The following is a 17,931-nucleotide window of genomic DNA, read 5'->3' as shown; positions in this document are numbered from 1 at the left end:
CTGACATGGCTATATAAGTACTTTGCCATGTCAAAGACCAGTTTTATATGAACTTTGTTGTGGATTTTATTGTACGCACTGATTTGATCTTAGAATGTGTGTACGCTAAAATCCACTGCAAAGTTCGGCACATTTTATAAATGAAGCCCCAGATCTTGTGGTGTTGACTGTTTTGGTCCTATTATTTAGTTACTGTATTTGACCCTAGTTATTTGTGACGTTCTGCATAGCATGCAACCACATTTTAAGGGTACTTAAAGTCCCAAATGTGAGTGTAATGCAATATATTCATATTGGGTGATTTGCTGAATTAAATTTTTTCCTTCTGACTTTCTATCAAATACTTCTCCAGAGTATCCTTGCAAGGATCTAAATCTTGGATTTGGAAAAACAGGCGATGAGAAGGAAGGAAACTGTGGAAATGGAATGAAAGGCAGCATAAAGTACAGATGTGATTCAAAATGGATACCAATAAAAAACAACTGTATACTCAGTTATATTGACACAATTAAAAATGATGTTAAGGTAATCTATTGGTTATCTGTCTATTTAAAAAATCATCTGTACCTTTTAAACGTTTCTAATATTCATATTTTTGTACTTTGCAATTTAGTCCTTGATTGTGGAGGACATTCCAGTTTTAACGAGTAACCTCAGTGATGTCACAGCACAGAATAGTGTTAATATAACACAGTCTCCTGCTACTGTCCAAGCTATTGTGGATATACTTTCTTCAGTTGCTAATTTGTCAGTGTCACAGACTGTTGCAATCAGTAAGACAGTGATGGAGGTAAGTATGGTAACATTCAAACTTTTGTCAGATGTTTTATGACATTGTTTGCTTTTGAATTGAATTTAACAAAAATTTATACTCCCCCAGTCGTGTGTATATTGAAGTTGAATATGCTTTGCATGTCGAAAGACTCAACTATTAACTAGGACACTTCACTGCACATCAAAAACAAAATGTGATATGTTTCTTGATTATTGTTTCTTTTAAACTTCCGGAGCAGTGTTAGCAATGCCTGCTATGGTCACATAATTCAACACCGCCATGGTATCAAAATCTGACTCCCAGAGAGATGACACATTTACCACATTTGAAGGCTGTTCCAATTCGACGGCTGCTTCAAATGCAGCCTTCAAATGCATCCTTCATTTCCCACGCAATCAAGGATACAACAGACCTTGCAGCCTTGCCTACCCCAGAATTCATTGTGTACCAGTGACAACAGGATTGATTTTGCTTAAAGTATTGGTCTTCAACTTAGTGAAATATCTTATGATGCATTAATAATATTATTAATAATAATAATAATAATAATAATAATAATAATAATAATAAACCTTAAAGCTGTTTAAATGTTGACATAGGGGAGAGCAGGGCACAACCTATAACACTTTTTGACAGTTTGTCTAAATCCACTTGGGGTTTATTTTTATTTATTTTGTACTTTTTTCCACATTAATTGCACACATCTAGCACAATTATGTGTTTTTTTCATTAATACAGTGTATATTTTTTTCTTTATTTTACGCTGAAAGAATGGAAGTGAAATTTGACAACATGCTAGCCTAGAAATCTAGACGGACCCTAGCGGCAGCAAATCTAATCTGCCACGAGTGTTGTCTAGCAACTCTCAATACACTTCTGAGCTGTAAACGCTAAACTCTGGTCGGGCCAATCACATCGTGTATAGAGTCGGTGGGCGGAGCTTAACATAATGATGGCAGAGTTGCGCTTGCGTGCTTCCAGTAAACACAGAAACTGGCTAACGGCGGCCTTTCGAATCAGCTTTGACTGCGACTCTGGAAGATTTAGAGTTAAGCTTTTCTCTGATAAACGAACAAAGAACGGTACTGAAGTCATTCTTAAGAAGGGAAGATGTGTTCAGAGTTTTTCCGACCGGATACGGCGAAAGTTTAATATTTCAATTAGCTCCGCTTCACCTTTGTTGCTCTGGTTGGTTGTAGCACTATCCAATTGCGTGCACACCATGCAGAGGGAGTTTGAAAGACAACCGTTTATCCCGCCCCTCGGATTGAGCCCTGTCAATGGTGAGTTTCCAGACCAAACATCTTGATGTGGTGGGGTACATGTGTGGGGTACATTGTAACATGTGAGGGGGCATATTGTAGCATGAGCAAATGACAGTTAAAGGTTTAGTTCACCCAAAAATTCTGTCATTAATTACTCACCCTCCTGTCGTTTGACACCCGCAAAGACCATCGTCGGAACACACATTAAAGGGATAGTTCACTTTGAAATTAAATTTTGATATGTTTTAGCTTACCTCATGGGCATCTGAGATGTAGGAGTATTTATTTCCCCAGTAGTTTCAATTTTGATCATTTTAGGTCAAACCGTTCTTGTCTGTGCCTCACATAATGCAGGTCTATGGTCACCACCTCAAACAGCATTCACAGAGAAGTCCAAATTAAACAATCCCCCATCGTAAGTACACACTGATGGCCTAAGACACGAAACGAATGGTTTGTGTGAGAAAACGAACAGTATTTATATAGTTTTTACCTCTTGTACAGCACTACGTATGACTGATCCGAGGGCGCGTGTTTCCTGTTGTGACATTCACGCGTTCTGGCTTTAGTCTGCGCAAGCGCGGAAAGTGCCGGAAGTGGATCTCTCGCGTGTGTACGTCTCTCTTTTGGGGAAAGTAATGATAGTGGAGTGTTTGAAGCATGAAGACTGGTCTCCAGGCCAGTTGGTCAGCGCAGGCTTTCAAACAAGCAGATGAGATGCTGTCTGGGCCCGAAGCTTTCTTAGTCTTCTGTTTTTTTGAAGTCTCAGCTCATGTCCTCCACACAGACCTTAAAAGTGCACTATGCAGTATTTTTGCAGTTAAATATTCAAAAACCACTAGGTCATATTTTGTTCAGTTGAGTACTAACAATTTTTTTTCCAACTATTTGAAAATTGTGAGAAAATTGATATTTTAACCAAGAAGCCGGGATATCTGAGCATAACATCTGAGGGAGTCGCCTGTCAATTGTGTCATATCTGCGTTACTCTCAGTTTTATTTGGCAGAAACGCTTTACTCTTAGCAGTGTGCAACAAGTGTCACAGCAGCCGCCGAGCGTACGCACAGAGAAACGTCATAACATAATTTTAAACACACTTAAATGTATCTAATATGATAAACGGAGCTGCATTACTTTATACTCATTACAGAAAAAATGGAAATAGCGCCGGTGCCCGGCGACTGTCCCCCGTCAAAATAAAGCAGAGCAGGACCGAGTGTTGTGGAGCTGAGCAATGCCTCCGGAGCGATTGTTAATGAGATGAACAACACACGCCTCGCGAGCAGCGACAGGGGACAGTCAGGCCTCCGGACAGTCCCCAGTCAGTCTCCCGACTGTCCCCCGTTGCTGCTCGCAAGGCATGTGTTGTTAATCTTATTAACAATTGCTCCAGAGGCATTGCTTAGCTCCACAACACTCTGTCCTTCTCTGCTTCATACTACAGTAACGTTAATAACCGCATCCATCAACATGATTTCTGCCTGAGTCCTATCCACTGGCTGTAAGGTGAAGAGCACATGTCCCAAGATGCTGTGCTCAAACTTAGTGTCATCAAATTACGCCTTTGTTTTGAAAAGACCATTCAGGTTGCATTCAGGTCCCACTCAATCAGAAACAGGGGAGTCACAATTCCATGCAGATGATGCATAAATTAAAACAAAACAACAACATAAAGTACAGGCCTAGTCCTTTCTCGTCTTTTACTGTCATCACTCCTTCTTCTATCCTCCCGGGTGGCTCTGGTCTCACTCAGTTCCCACAGCTCTCAGCGCCAACCCTATTTTCCACAGTAAGGAAAGATTTCCCCATGCAAATTGACCAAAAGTTTCAAGTGTTGGGCAAGGCTGTTTGGTTTGAAAGTGACTTCTGTGTGGGCTGTGCCTTTATAGATCACTATGCTACATAACTGATACAAGCCTATTATTTAAACATGGTGTGTCCCCACTCCCCACCCAAATGTGAAGCTATACCTAGAATGTTGATTCAGTGCAATTGTGCCATTATCTCTATTATCATAAAATAAACATGTTCAATATTTATATTATAACTATATTATTATATTTCAGATTTTATGGGATACATTTCATATTATTAAACAATGGTATATTCAATTTCCAGGATTTTCTAAATACAGTGGACATTATTGTATCAAGTGATGTCAGTAATACATGGATCACACTGAACAATGACAACAACACCAGCATTAAACTTCTGGATGCTATTGAGAAGATAAGTGACCGTCTCACAGATGATTTTGTGATTAACGGAACATCCTTTCAGCTGAACAGAACTACAATTAAAGACTCATTCCGTATGACATCAACACTGCCAAACTCAACCACAGAGATTGTAATACCACGGGTTCCTAATGTGACTACCGTAACCATCATAATCTTCACTACTCTTGAAAATGTCTTACCTACTCGTAATACTAGTAATAATAATGACACTAATAATTCAGATGTTCGCATCAACGGAGATGTGGTTGTTGTTAAGGTTAACCCAACACTTTACAACATTTCTTTTGCATTTGACATTACTGAACAGTCTTTGAAAAATCCTCAGTGTGTCTTTTGGAACTTCAGTCTTGATGCATGGGATTCCACTGGATGTGAAGTAAAGCTCTCAATGAATACATCAGTTACGTGTGAATGCAACCACACAACCTCTTTTTCAATCCTAATGTCACCATTTTCCCTTGATAATAACAAAGCCTTAGCCTATATAACTTACATTGGTGTTTCTATTTCCTTGGCCAGCTTGATTTTGTGCCTCATTATTGAGACTATTGTATGGAAGTCAATGACAAGAAATGACACATCCTACATGCGACATGTCTCCATTGTCAACATTGCCGTGTCCCTGCTGATCGCAAACATCTGTTTTATCATTGGAGCCGCAGTCGCAGAACAAGAGCAGCCAACATCAGTGGATCGCTGCAGTCCAGCGGTTTTCTTCATGCACTTTTTTTACCTGGCTCTTTTCTTCTGGATGTTAATTTCAGCGGTGTTGCTCTTTTACCGGACCGTTATGGTTCTGTCCCAAATGTCAAGGGCCAGAATGATGGCCATCGCCTTCATAGTCGGTTATGGTGCGCCTTTGCTCATAGCGGTCATTACAGTTGCGTCAACAGCTGGACCACAAAATTATATCATGAAAGAAAAAGCATGCTGGCTGAACTTGGATGAGTCTAAGGCCCTGCTGGCATTTGTGATTCCAGCTCTCACTATTGTAGCCATAAACCTTATGGTTTTGATTGTGGTTCTGTATAAGATGTTGAGGAGAGGAGTTGGTGCTACAACTCAACCAGATGAGAAACATGCCCTGGTGGTCATTGCCCGATGTGTGGCCATATTGACTCCTATCTTTGGACTAACATGGGGACTTGGAATTGGAACCATGGTGTCCCGTGAAATAGGCATTCATGTGGTGTTTGCACTCCTCAATTCACTGCAGGTATCACTTTTTTACATCTCTATTTTTATTTTTATTTTTTGTATATAATGTAATGCTGAACATTGATCTATTCTAAATATCCATGTTTTATGGAATTTAATGGAACAAATTATTTCATTTGTATTTTCATTTTTAACACTTTCTTTAATAGGGATTTTTTATTTTGGTGTTTGGAACACTTCTAGACAGCAAGGTACAGTATGAGTTTACTTCTGTTGCTTTGTAAAAGCTTAAAAGGTTAGTTCACCCAAAAATGAAAATTAGATGTTTATCTGCTGACCCCCAGTGCATCCAACATGTAGGTGTGTCTGTTTCTTCAGTAGAACACAAATTAAGATTTTTAATTCCAACCGTTGCTGTGTGCCAGTCATATAATGGGGTGAATAGGTAACAAGTCTATGAGAAAAAAAGAAGAAAAAAAACATGATTAGGCAACATGCACAAAAACCTGGCTTCTCCTGATGAAACAATGATTTGTTAAGACACAAACCGATCAGTTTCTGTGAGAAACCGAACAGTGATTATGTAATTTTTTTACCTCATATCCCGACGAGTCTCATCAAGTTTTCCCATCGGCAGTAACTTCCGTTAGATGAGGTCAAGCTGGTGCGATCATAGATATATACCATGTAGATACCTCATTAGATCGATCTGCGCAGGCACAAATGAGGATATATATATATATATATATATATATATATATATATATATATATATATATATATATATATATATATGAATATGATCGCACAAGCTTGACATGCTTAGGATTCTGAAGTGAAAGGAAGCGAACACGCGTACAATGTCTTCACCACGTGAGCTGAAACTTCATTAAAAATAAATGAAGTATCACTCATTCTTAATATTATGATCTAAAGGAAAATTTTGCAGCGGCTGCGTTCTTCCACAATCAGGAAAAGCGCAATATCTTGCTATTCTTTGGCATGTTTATTGCTGCTGGCTAGCGATCTGAACAGCTCAATGAGTCGACCGGCAGGGCTACGGAATTAGACGTGCTGTAGAGACGGTGTTTCGCAACAGATGACGTCAAGATGCGCACACAATCGTTTTCTGGGCCTGGTGTCTATAAAAGCTTTACTTTGACTAACAATGAAGTTTTCAACTCTGAAACTTACAGGATATTCTTATATTACCATGACCTTTTATATATCAAACGTTAATTCCTCAATTCATCACCCCTTTAATAATAAATACTGCAATATTCATTTACAAGTTACAAGTGAACCTTCACAGCTTAATAAAAAGACATTTAAGAGACTTTTCGACATGTTAACTAGAGATCTTTGATTGCAGGTTCGTGAGTCACTAAGAGGAAAGCTGTCACTACAGAGATTCAGTTCCAACCGTACCCAGGTAAAAGACATTTTATAAAAGCATATTTACATTTACATTTATGCATTTAGCAGATGCTTTTATCCAAAGCGAATTACAACTCAGGAGAACAGGAAGCGATCCATCAAGAACAGGCAAAGAAACAAAAAGTGCCCCAAGTACCAAGATTTGTATACCGCTCAGAGCAGCAAAAACCAAAAAAGGGAAGAAGAAAGGAGAAATAGAGGAGGAAAGAGGTTTTTTTTATGTAAGATTAAGTGCTCATGGAAGAGATGAGTTTTTACCTGTCTTTTGAATGAAGCGAGTTCTGTCGTGCATATGGAGGATCGTTCCACCAACCAGGAACAATGAAAGAAAAAGTTCTAGAGAGGGATTTCATGCCTCTCTGTGATGGTACCACAAGCCTTCGCTCATTAGCTGAGAGAAGGCTTCTGGTGGGTGTGTAGACTCTTAGGAGTGAGTCGAAGTATGCGGGTGCTGAGCTTGTGGAAGATCCATAAGCAAGAGTCAGGGCTTTGAATTTGATCTGGGAAGCGAGTGGTAGCCAATGCAGAGAGATGAATAGAGGTGTGACATGAGCCATGTTTGGGCTCATTGAATACAAGACGTGCCGCAGCGTTCTGGATCATTTGCAGCGGTTTGATTGCACAAGATGGAAGTCCAGCAAGAAGCGCATTGCAATAGTCAAGTCTAGAAATGACCAGGGCTTGGACAAGAAGCTGTGTTGCATGCTCTGTAAGGAATGGTCTGATTTTCCTGATGTTGTGCAATGCAAAGCTGCATGACCGAGCTGTCTTTGAGATGTGGTCTTTAAAGGACAGCTGGTCATCAAAGATTACTCCAAGATTTCTGACCGACCCTGAAGGAGTAATCAAAGATGAACCTAGCTGGATGGTAAAATCGTGTTGTATGGTGGGATTAGCAGGGAAAACAAGCAGCTCAGTCTTTGCTAGATTGAGCTGCAGGTGTGGTTTTTCATCCATGCCGAGATGTCCGCCAGACAGCTCGAGATTCGTGCAGCTACTGTGGGATCATCTGGTTGAAATGAGATGTAGAGCTGTGTGTCATCAGCATAGCAATGATATGAGAGGCCATGTGCCTGAATGATGGGTCCCAATGAGGTAGTGTAAATGGAGAAGAGGAGAGGTCCAAGCACTGAGCCCTGAGGAACCCCCGTGGTCAAAGTCGACCTGTCTTATTATACCCAATTACTTTAGAAGCATATAGAAGCATTTACAAGCATATTCTCTTTAGACTTGCATTCTTTCAAATGAGAAAAAAAAAATATTCACTTGATATATACCATCAGTCAAAAAACAAAAATTGTGCCAATAATTTTTGTTGATTTTTACATTGACTATGTGATTTATTTTGATCACCTCACAGAGCACCAGTGCAGGACCATCATCCACACCTGGATTCAATTTTTTGCCATGGCTCCGGCGGAGGAGTAAGTAGATGACATACATCTGAACAACAATTTCAAGATTGAGAATATAGTTATTATTCATGAGTTAGATTCATAATTTAAACATACACGTTTGCTTAATGAATTAACGTAAAAACATTATATGTGAGTAACATACATCTCACTATTTGCAGATGTGTACAACGTGTCTGAAGCCAACAGTTCCTCTGCAGTTACATCTTCAGACAGCTCATACGCCATTCTGAACACTTAAAAGACACTCCAAAATGGTTTCCTCTACTGCAGTGTGTGCTAGTGTTTGGTGGAAGAAATGTTTCTATGTTCTAATATATATGATTAAAAAAAGGACTTTATACTGTACTGTATATTATACAGTGCAGGGTATGGACCTTTATCAATACTTATCTATATTTATCTATACTGGGTATTTTTTAAATAAGGGTTTTCTTTGTTTTTTTTTGTTGTTTTTTTAAATTCCAAATATTCCTAAATTGTTTAATGTCTGCATCACCAAAATTAAATGCATTTTCATGCTAAAATAGCTTGAAGATGATTTTAGAAAACTTGAGAAAAAAGACATTTGTCTTCGCCTTTGCCAAATAGATAGAAAAACTTCAACGCCCATAATGCACTGGCATGTTGCTGTCCAGGGCCCAGTCTGCTAGACATGCTTGATCAGAGTCAATGGGTACTTCTCAATATCCCTCCTCGTTTCCTCACTCCTCTGTCCTCCATCCTATGACCTGGAAACCGATGGACTCAGCCATCTTGTAGGACATCTCAATTCTCTAATTGCACCACGAGGAGGTGAGGATCGAGGAGGGAGGAGGCTTCCTGAGGGGTCGTAGGCGAGGATACACTAGAGTATCCTTAAGTGTTTTATCAACTAAACCTGACGCATGCATTAATTCTCCTCCCCTTCACATCGTGCCACAGTTTATTCATTAATATTATCATGTTTACATGTACAAGACACAAATGTTTGTCAAAACAACAACACCTGACATTTGCAGAATAATATCAAAGCACAAGAAAATGAAAAACACATAGAGAAACAAATATAAACTAGTACAACAAAAGGGTTAGTTCATCCAAAAATGAAAATTAGATGTTTATCTGCTTACCCCCAGTGAATCTAACATGTAGGTTTGTTTGTTTTTCAGTAGAACACAAATGAAGATTTTTAACTTCAACCATTGCTGTGTGCCAGTCATATAATCATGTGAATGGGTAACAATTCTATAAGAGCAAAAAAAAAAGAAAAAAAATTCCTTAGGCAACGTGCACAAAAACCCTGCAGCTCCTGACGACACATTGATTTCTTAAGACACAAACCGATCGGTTTCTGTGAGAAACCGAACAATATTTATGTTTTTTTTAATTTCATTTTTACCTCATATCCCCACGAGTCTCAAGTTTTCCCATTGGCTATAACTTCTAACTTCTGTCTGGTGAGGTCAAAAAACGGCGCAAAAACATATATTCCTCATTAGTGCCTGCGCGGATCGGTCAAATGAGGAATCTACATATTGTATATCTATGATCGTATAGATATTGTTTATTGTATATCTAAAATAAACAAAACAAAAACTCACATTATTTTTAAATGATAGTATCATTTTTGGACTGTGATGTTTCCACAGTCTCTGTTCTCATGTATTTTTTTTTTTTTTTTTTTTACATGTTTTCACACCCAAAGCCATTGGCCACACCACACCCACATTATTTTGAGACATCTTCAATGGAAGGATGATGATACTTTAACTAATTGATACTTAACACAATAAAAAAATGCTATTGCATATTGATTAGTTAACATGCATTCCTTAGTAGTTAATATTAGTGACTTGAGTGTTAATGAAGAATTATTCATTAGTACTGCAGTAATTATTTTTATTAGTTATGCATTAAGTAAGAAACAGTATTCTAAAGTGTTACCAAATTATTCACATCCTATTCACATCGGCTGCATTTGTCTAATGTGTATTCGTGGCATGCACCACTGTCAAATGACAAGTTGCATTTTGCTTGTTTTACTAAAACAATATAAAAAAAGTAATATAATTAAGTATTTATCAGCATTTGTCATTATTATTGTAAGTGTCTGCGGGTGGGCTAGCAGTGCAGTTCATTCTGGGGGAAATCTTTTTTTATTTTTTATATAGTGATACTTACATTTTTCAAGTATACAATCAACAGTTTCCTCCAAAGGCGAGATCTTTGAGCAGCTAACAGACGTCTCTGAGCAGACATTACAAACACTGCGGGAAACCGCACAGGTCGGGGTGTTACTGATGCTATGAGCTGTTACTGCACCTGTCACTCATATCTTTTGATTTATTGTTTTATAATTACATGGTGGTATATTTAACAATGAACAATCATAATGATAAAACAAATATGGGTTTGTGTGCATTAGACGGAAAACAAAAACACAATAATAAGGTTAGATCTTGAATTAATCATCATAATGCAATATTTTTTATTTTATTTTTTTGCGGAGGGGGGATGAAACAGGAGTTAAATTTAACAAGAAAAAAAAATGGAAATATAAAGGAGATTTAGCCCACTTTTGCTTGTGGATGACATTTTTTGCATATAAAATAAAGAAATTAACAACATATTCAAGAGATCACGATTTGGGGTTTTTGCAAGGATAAAAAAGGATGAAACTGTCAGATTAGTAGGGTTAAAATGTATTTATTATACTACAATGATAGAATAAATGGGCAGCTGTTTCTTTAACAAGACCACAAAATGAGCAAGTTTAAATCAATATTAATATAGATAGATGAATTAAACCTGTCACACGAGTTGCGCTTGTGATATCGTCATGGGTCACATCATAACGTCAACATGGCGCATAAAGTGCGGATCGCATTCTAACGAGCCCTGCGTCTCAATCAGCTCCCTAGTGCACTAGTCAGGGCATTGATCAGGACATAAGTCAATGGGCTGACTCCCTGATCAGTGCCCTGACTAGTGAACTAGGGAGCTGATTGAGACGCACCCGAGATCTGGATATACAGTACCTACTCTTTTTGCGCTCGTTAAGTAAGTACTTATTGAAATTGAGTACCTACTCAATAAATTGTGGTTCCGAATAAGGTATGGCGGAATAGCACTTTTGAGAGTACTTCAACTCGGAACAGTAAAAAGTCACACCTGAAAAATCCTCCCTCACATCTCCCCCTCCCCCTATTGACAAAAATGAGACAGGGAGGGGGAGATGTTAAGATTACCTGTTGAGGGCGTGTTCTTGGGAATGACTTGGCAAGTTTTCTGTTTCCTGATGTGTTTAGTGCTTGTGCAGTGACTGGTGGTCTGTCTCGTTTCAACACACTCAAATGTACATAATATGAAAACAGTGCTGAAATCAAACAATGTGTTCTTGCCACAGAGAATAGTTTTGAAGCAGACTGGAAGTTTAGGGAGAGAGAATAAGACTGGTATACAGGTTTTAAAGGAAGTGTATGTAAGATTGTGGCCAAAACTGGTACTGCAGGTTTATCCCCTCTCCCTTTCCCCCTCCCCCTGACTCAAGGTTGCCAGATTGGCTGCAGGATCCAGCAGGAACGTTTGTAGCTGCAGCTGTGGTAACTAGAGCAGAGCTGGCAACCCAGATGCCAAAACACTACTGACTTTGTGATTGGTCGATAGGTGGAGGGTGAAGGTTCAGACCAAAACACAACATGTCAACATCAACATCAGTTGAGGGCTGCAACAACAACTTTTAAATGACAATATCCTGGCCGGACTACTGTTGTCAGTGAAATAAGTATTTGAAATTAACATGATTTGTTATTGTCTAGGGACATATCAGGGCCATTTTATGATTACTTGAAATACATTTCTTACATATTGTTCCTTTAAGACCAGAAAACCACCAAAAGCAGATATTTTTGAGCACCTACACACATCTGGTGCATTTGGTCATTAGGCCTACCTATGACAAATCTATTTATGTATAATTTATTAAGAACAATCTATATGAATTATCAAATACTGAATATTAAATCAGCACTAGGTAACTTTTGCTCTACAGTTGGGAAACAGTATTGTCCTCTACTACTCTGTCATCCTACATCAGGGGATGTGCGCGTGCATTGGTTGACATGACAACCATGATAGCCCTGAACTAGTGATGCGCGGGTCGTCTCATAACCCGCGCACCCCTGGTAAAGAGTTGGGCTGGGTAAAGAAATTGTCACTTTATTTGCGGTATGGGTTGGGATTTTATTTAATGGTCGCGGGTGGCGGGGCAGGGCGGGTTGTAAAACTATACAGTGGTGGGGCGGACCAAATAGTTTCATAAAAGCGGGACCCGCGGGTTGGAAAAAAAAGTCGACCCGTGCATCACTTCCTCTGAACACTGCAGGAGGAGCACATGCAGTGTTCTGCTTGCGTCGCGTGTGAATTGTCTTCATCCCAGGTGAAGTGGCATGTTTCAGCATGTCATATGAATATAATTTCATGGGTTTTATTTTTTTCAAACGCCAAATGATCACGATGCTCACGTTTACAAGCCAGAGTCATTATAGTATAGAGTCTATTGGTTACTGTTTTACAGAATCTATATGATACTTCAGTTCAATGTTTGAGTGGTAGCTAACCATATCGTCAATATCATAATCGCAACCATAGATGAATCTGCAAATTTGAAAAATCGATTTGCATTAGGCCTATAGCTTGAGGCAAGACAAATAAACAAATATCACAGACATGTTACGTATCCTAAAATATATGATTTTGTACGTCCTATGTATTTACTTATCTACCTATGTGGTGGTGGGAGTATATGCCGTAAACCAGTCGAATTTTGTAGTTCTTTTGTTCTCGGGTTATACCGAAACCCGAAGTTTAAAAGTAAGATTAAAACAATACGGAGCCCGTCAGGCTATGGCAGACGTGTCATTCAACCTATTGCAAGTCCATTTTTTTATCACAACTCTTGAAAATATATGATGGCCAAAAAATCACCCAGTGCTGCTTTAAGTTAGGCTATTTATTATTATAGGCCTGTATGCAATTCCTGAATATGGGATTTTTATATAAAACGTGTATATAAACTAACAAATAGCCATATTTATATGTCAAACAATTCCTGAATGTGCTGTGGAGTGTAAAAATGACCTCATTCAAAAGTGAAGTAGAGCATACTGAACTGTTTTAGAACATTTATTACGTGTTCAAATGAGAAAAATACATTTTCCTTTCTTTTTTGTTGTTGTAAAGACTGGAAATTACATTTTGTATTGTATTGTGAGCAAGCATCTTGTTTTTGAATCTGGTTAATGGAGATACATCTATACTAGGCAATTGCAGCTAGCTCTGGGTAGACAGCAGGGGGCAGTGACACTCCTCAAATGTGTTGTAGACTGAGAAATCGTTAAAGATTTAACCTTTAACTGCTTTTGCCTGCGGCGAAAAAAAATAGTTAAACTGCTGCACATAGTGTTCCTTTCAAGTTCACAGGAGGCATTTTAGAGGTTTGACGCTCACGCTAGAGATAAGACAGATCATGTTCCTTTCTAGTTTTTTTCTGTGTCTATTATGTCGCAAGTTTTCATTGTTTTCATGACTTTACAGCGAACACATTTGTTATTGTTGGTCGATTGTTCCAGGTGTCCCCAGGTGTTTCTACTGCAGGATTCCTTAGGCCTACGTTGTTGACAGACCATGGGACCAATGGTAACAGCAGTCACTATAAAAGCAAAGTGGTCAAATCTTGTTTTATGGTGTAGCCTTAGCAACTTAGAACTATGTTCTCTGAACATAACCTGTTCATAAAGCACTACTATAATATAAACTAAAGCAATGTTTATTTTACTCTAATTTATCACATTTATCTCACCGACATATATCTACACTCAAGGTGTTTTTTTGGGGGGGGTTTTTTGGCAAGCAGATGTTTTCTATATAATGCATTTCTATGATAAATAGATATACAATTCATCCGATTTTTGCAAGGAATGTGGAAGCAAAATGGCTAATCTTAAAAACAGTGAACTTATACAGCCATATTATCTTTTTTAAGCACAAGCTATTCAAAAGAAAAGCTAAATATTTTCAACCAACATTGATAATATGTACCAAATCAACATATTAGAATGATTTCTGAAGGATCATGTAAGTAATGATGCTAAAAATTAAACTTTGGCATCATAGAAATAAATCACATTTTAAATAGAAAACAGTTATTTTAAATATGTACAAATACAATTGTGAAAAAATCTTTTATTTTTAAAAAAAAAAATCTTACTGATCTAAAACTTTAGAACGGAACTTATGGACAAAATCAAGTCCCTCCCCAAAAATATTTCTTTTTCGAGAAGCCATTTCGCATGATTGTTTGTATAATACATTTTTTATTTGCATAATAACAAAACTTAAATATATTGTTTTATGTAAATGAGTAGGCACAAAGATTGTTATTATTTTAAGTAGTGTACGACCGATATTGCTTTTTTACCAATTGTTTGGATGTTTAGGTGCCGATAACCCGATATATAGAACAGATATTTATTTATTGTGTTATTTCTGTTTTTTTTGGACAATTACAGCAACAACACTGAACTGAGCTTTTTAAACACTGTAATTTTTGCAGTTTTACTCCCTTACATACAGAACAAAAGACATTTACATCAATAAATAGTATGAAAAAAAATGCATTTTTTTAAAATACAGTGCAGTCTTTTTGACATTAATGTTGTTTCACCGTTTTATTTATAAATACAGCCATATTAACAACAGGCAAAATACATTTATAAAGTCTAATATTTTCAAATGGAGAACATAAATGAGAGTTGAGTCTATCAAATCCCCATAACTATGAGCATAAATATAAGCATTCATTTTAAACTACAGTTTTAAAAGGTTTATGTGTTTAATAGAATCTTCTTCTTTCGGCTGTTCCCTTCAGGGGTCGCCACAGCGAATCATCTGCCTCCATCTATTTCTATCCTATGTATCCTCTTCTCTCAGACCGACTACCTTCATGTCCTCCTTCACTACATCCATACACCTCCTCTTTGGTCTTCCTCTTGACCTGCTGCCTGGCAGCTCTAACCTCAGCATCCTTTTACCAATATATTCACTCTCCCTCCTCTGAACATGTCCAAACCATCTCAACCTGGTCTCTCTAACTTTGTCTCCAAAACATCTCACATGTGCTGTCCCTCTGATGTACTCATTCCTGATCCTATCCATCCTCGTCACTCCCAAAGAGAACCTCAGCATCTTCAGCTCTGCTTCCTCTAGATCTTCCTCCTGTCTTTTCCTCAGTGCAACTGTCTCCAAACCATACAACATCGCTGGTCTCACTACCGTCCTGTACACCTTTCCTTTCATTCTTGCTGGTACACTTTTATCACACAACAGACCTGACACTTTTCTCCACCCATTCCAACCTGCCTGCAGATGCTTCTTCACCTCTTTTCCACACTCCCCATTGCTCTGGACTGTTGACCTTAAGTACTTAAAATCCTGCACCTTCTTTACCTCTTCTCGCTGTAACCTCACTGTTCCACTTGGTTCCCTCTCATTCACACACATGTATTCTGTCTTGCTACGACTAACCTTCATTCCTCTTCTCTCCAGAGCAAACTTCCACCTCTCTAGACTTTCCTCCACCTGCCCCTGCTCTCACAACAGATCAGAATGTCATCCGCAAACATCAAAGTCCATGGAGATTCCTGTCTGACCTCATCTGTTAGCCTGTCCATCACCACCACAAACAAGAAGGGGCTCAGAGCCGATCCTTGATGCAGTCCCACCTTCACCTTGAAGTCCTCTCTCTCACATACGGCACACTTTACCACTGTCCTACTGCTCTCATACATATCCTGCACCACTCTAGCATACTTCTCTGCCACTCCTGACCTCCTCATACAATACCACAGCTCCTCTCTTGGCACTCTGTCATATGCTTTCTTTAAATCTACAAAGACACAATGCAGCTCTTTCTGACCCTCTCTGTACTTCTCCATCAACATTCTCAAAACAAATAATGCATCTGTAGTGCTCTTTCTTGGCATGAAACCATACTGCTGCTCACAAATGTCCACTTCTCCCCTTAGCCTTGCTTCCACTACTCTTTCCCACAACTTCATTGAATGGCTCATCAGCTTAATACCTCTATAGTTTCCACAACTCTGCACATCTCCCTTTTTCTTAAATTTTTTAGTGTTTAATAGAATAAAGATTGAATATTCTCTGGAATTGTAATAGCTATGATATAGTCGCGGGTTTGTTTCTTTTTCTTGCAGAGTCAATTTCATCTAGTACGGTAGCCAATCAAAATGAATGTTTGTGTATATCTATGAAATACTGCAGTATTACTGTCATGATGACAGCACTGTTTTCATCTCTGCGTTTAACTTACACATCTCGCGGAGATAGGCCTAATAATACATTTCCACGGAGCTGTAATTAATTAGATATTTATTATATAAATGTTATATAGCAGACGACGTTCATAATTAGGAGTTTTAAACGTGTCTGTCTTGTTTACATACGGTGACTAGCCTATATGCTGGAGCAGCAACTCCGTGAGTGAACGGCTGAATGCGACAGAGGATTCAGTTGTTAAGCTGAAGCCTTCTACCTCTGCTCTCGATATTGTTCCTACCCAATTTTTTAAACAGGTATTTGATAGTGTTGGGGTCTGGATTCTAGAAATTATAAATAAGAGCCTTCTTTCTGGGTCTGTTCCTGCTTTTTGTAAACATGCTTTGGTTAAACCTCTGTTGAAAAACCAAACCTGGACACAACTGTCCTATCACATTTTAGGCCAATTTCTAATTTACCGTTTATTGCAAAAATTTTAGAGAAAGCTGTGTTTTTGCAATTACATAGTTTTTTGGCCACTAACAGTATTCTAGAAAAATTCCAGTCTGGTTTTATGAAAAATCATAGTACTGAGTCTGCACTTCTAAGAGTACTGAATGATATTTTATTACTAGTTGATTCTGGGAACTCAGTAATTTTAGTACTCTTAGATTTGAGTGCAGCTTTCGATACAGTGGACCATAGCATTCTTTTATCACGCCTTGAAAAGTGTGTAGGAATCCAAGGAACTGCCCTGAGCTGGTTCAGATCTTATCTTAGTAATCGAACCTTTTCAGTAGGTATTGGTCATGCTACTTCATCTGTAGCATCTCTTACCTGTGGTGTTCCTCAAGGGTCTATTTTGGCTCCCATTTTATTTTCCCTTTACATGCTTCCACTAGGTTCAATTTTTAGGAAGCATGGAGTGTCTTTTCATTTGTATGCAGACGACACCCAAATCTATTTACCCCTAAATCATAATGACAAGCATGGCTTAGAAACATTGCTTGCATGCTTAGCGGATGTACAATTCTGGATGTCTTTGAATTTTTTGCATCTAAATGAGTGTAAGACTGAAGCAATTGTCTTTGGGCCTTCAGTTAAAAAAGGAAATCTAAATCTTAACTGTGGTAAACTAAACTCTTATATCAAACCAACGGTTAAAAATTTGGGAGTTGTTCTTGATTTGTCCCTTAAATTTGACAAACATATAAATTCGGTTGTAAAATCATGTTTTTTCCATCTTAAACTACTGTCTAAAGTCAGATCTTTTTTATCTTTAAAAGACCTCGAAAGAGTTATACATGCCTTTGTTTTATCTCGC

General features: G+C 38.2%; 1 protein-coding gene across 1 annotated transcript; it reads left to right on the top strand.

The window, feature by feature from the left end:
- The first annotated feature begins 414 nt into the window (after positions 1 to 414).
- On the top strand, positions 415 to 9,806 carry LOC137041477 (adhesion G-protein coupled receptor F1-like). Its single transcript, XM_067417829.1, has 7 exons — positions 415 to 525; positions 614 to 790; positions 4,160 to 5,497; positions 5,649 to 5,690; positions 6,812 to 6,871; positions 8,237 to 8,300; positions 8,453 to 9,806. The coding sequence occupies exons 1-7, from the start codon at positions 427 to 429 to the stop codon at positions 8,530 to 8,532; spliced, it is 1,860 nt and encodes a 619-aa protein (XP_067273930.1). The 5' UTR covers positions 415 to 426; the 3' UTR covers positions 8,533 to 9,806.
- Positions 9,807 to 17,931: the final 8,125 nt, after the last annotated feature.

Source organism: Pseudorasbora parva, chromosome 15 (genome assembly GCF_024679245.1).
Source record: "Pseudorasbora parva isolate DD20220531a chromosome 15, ASM2467924v1, whole genome shotgun sequence".
Lineage (NCBI taxonomy): Eukaryota > Metazoa > Chordata > Actinopteri > Cypriniformes > Gobionidae > Pseudorasbora > Pseudorasbora parva.
Note: the sequence above shows the minus strand (reverse complement) of the source record. Positions and strands in the feature narration are given on the sequence as shown.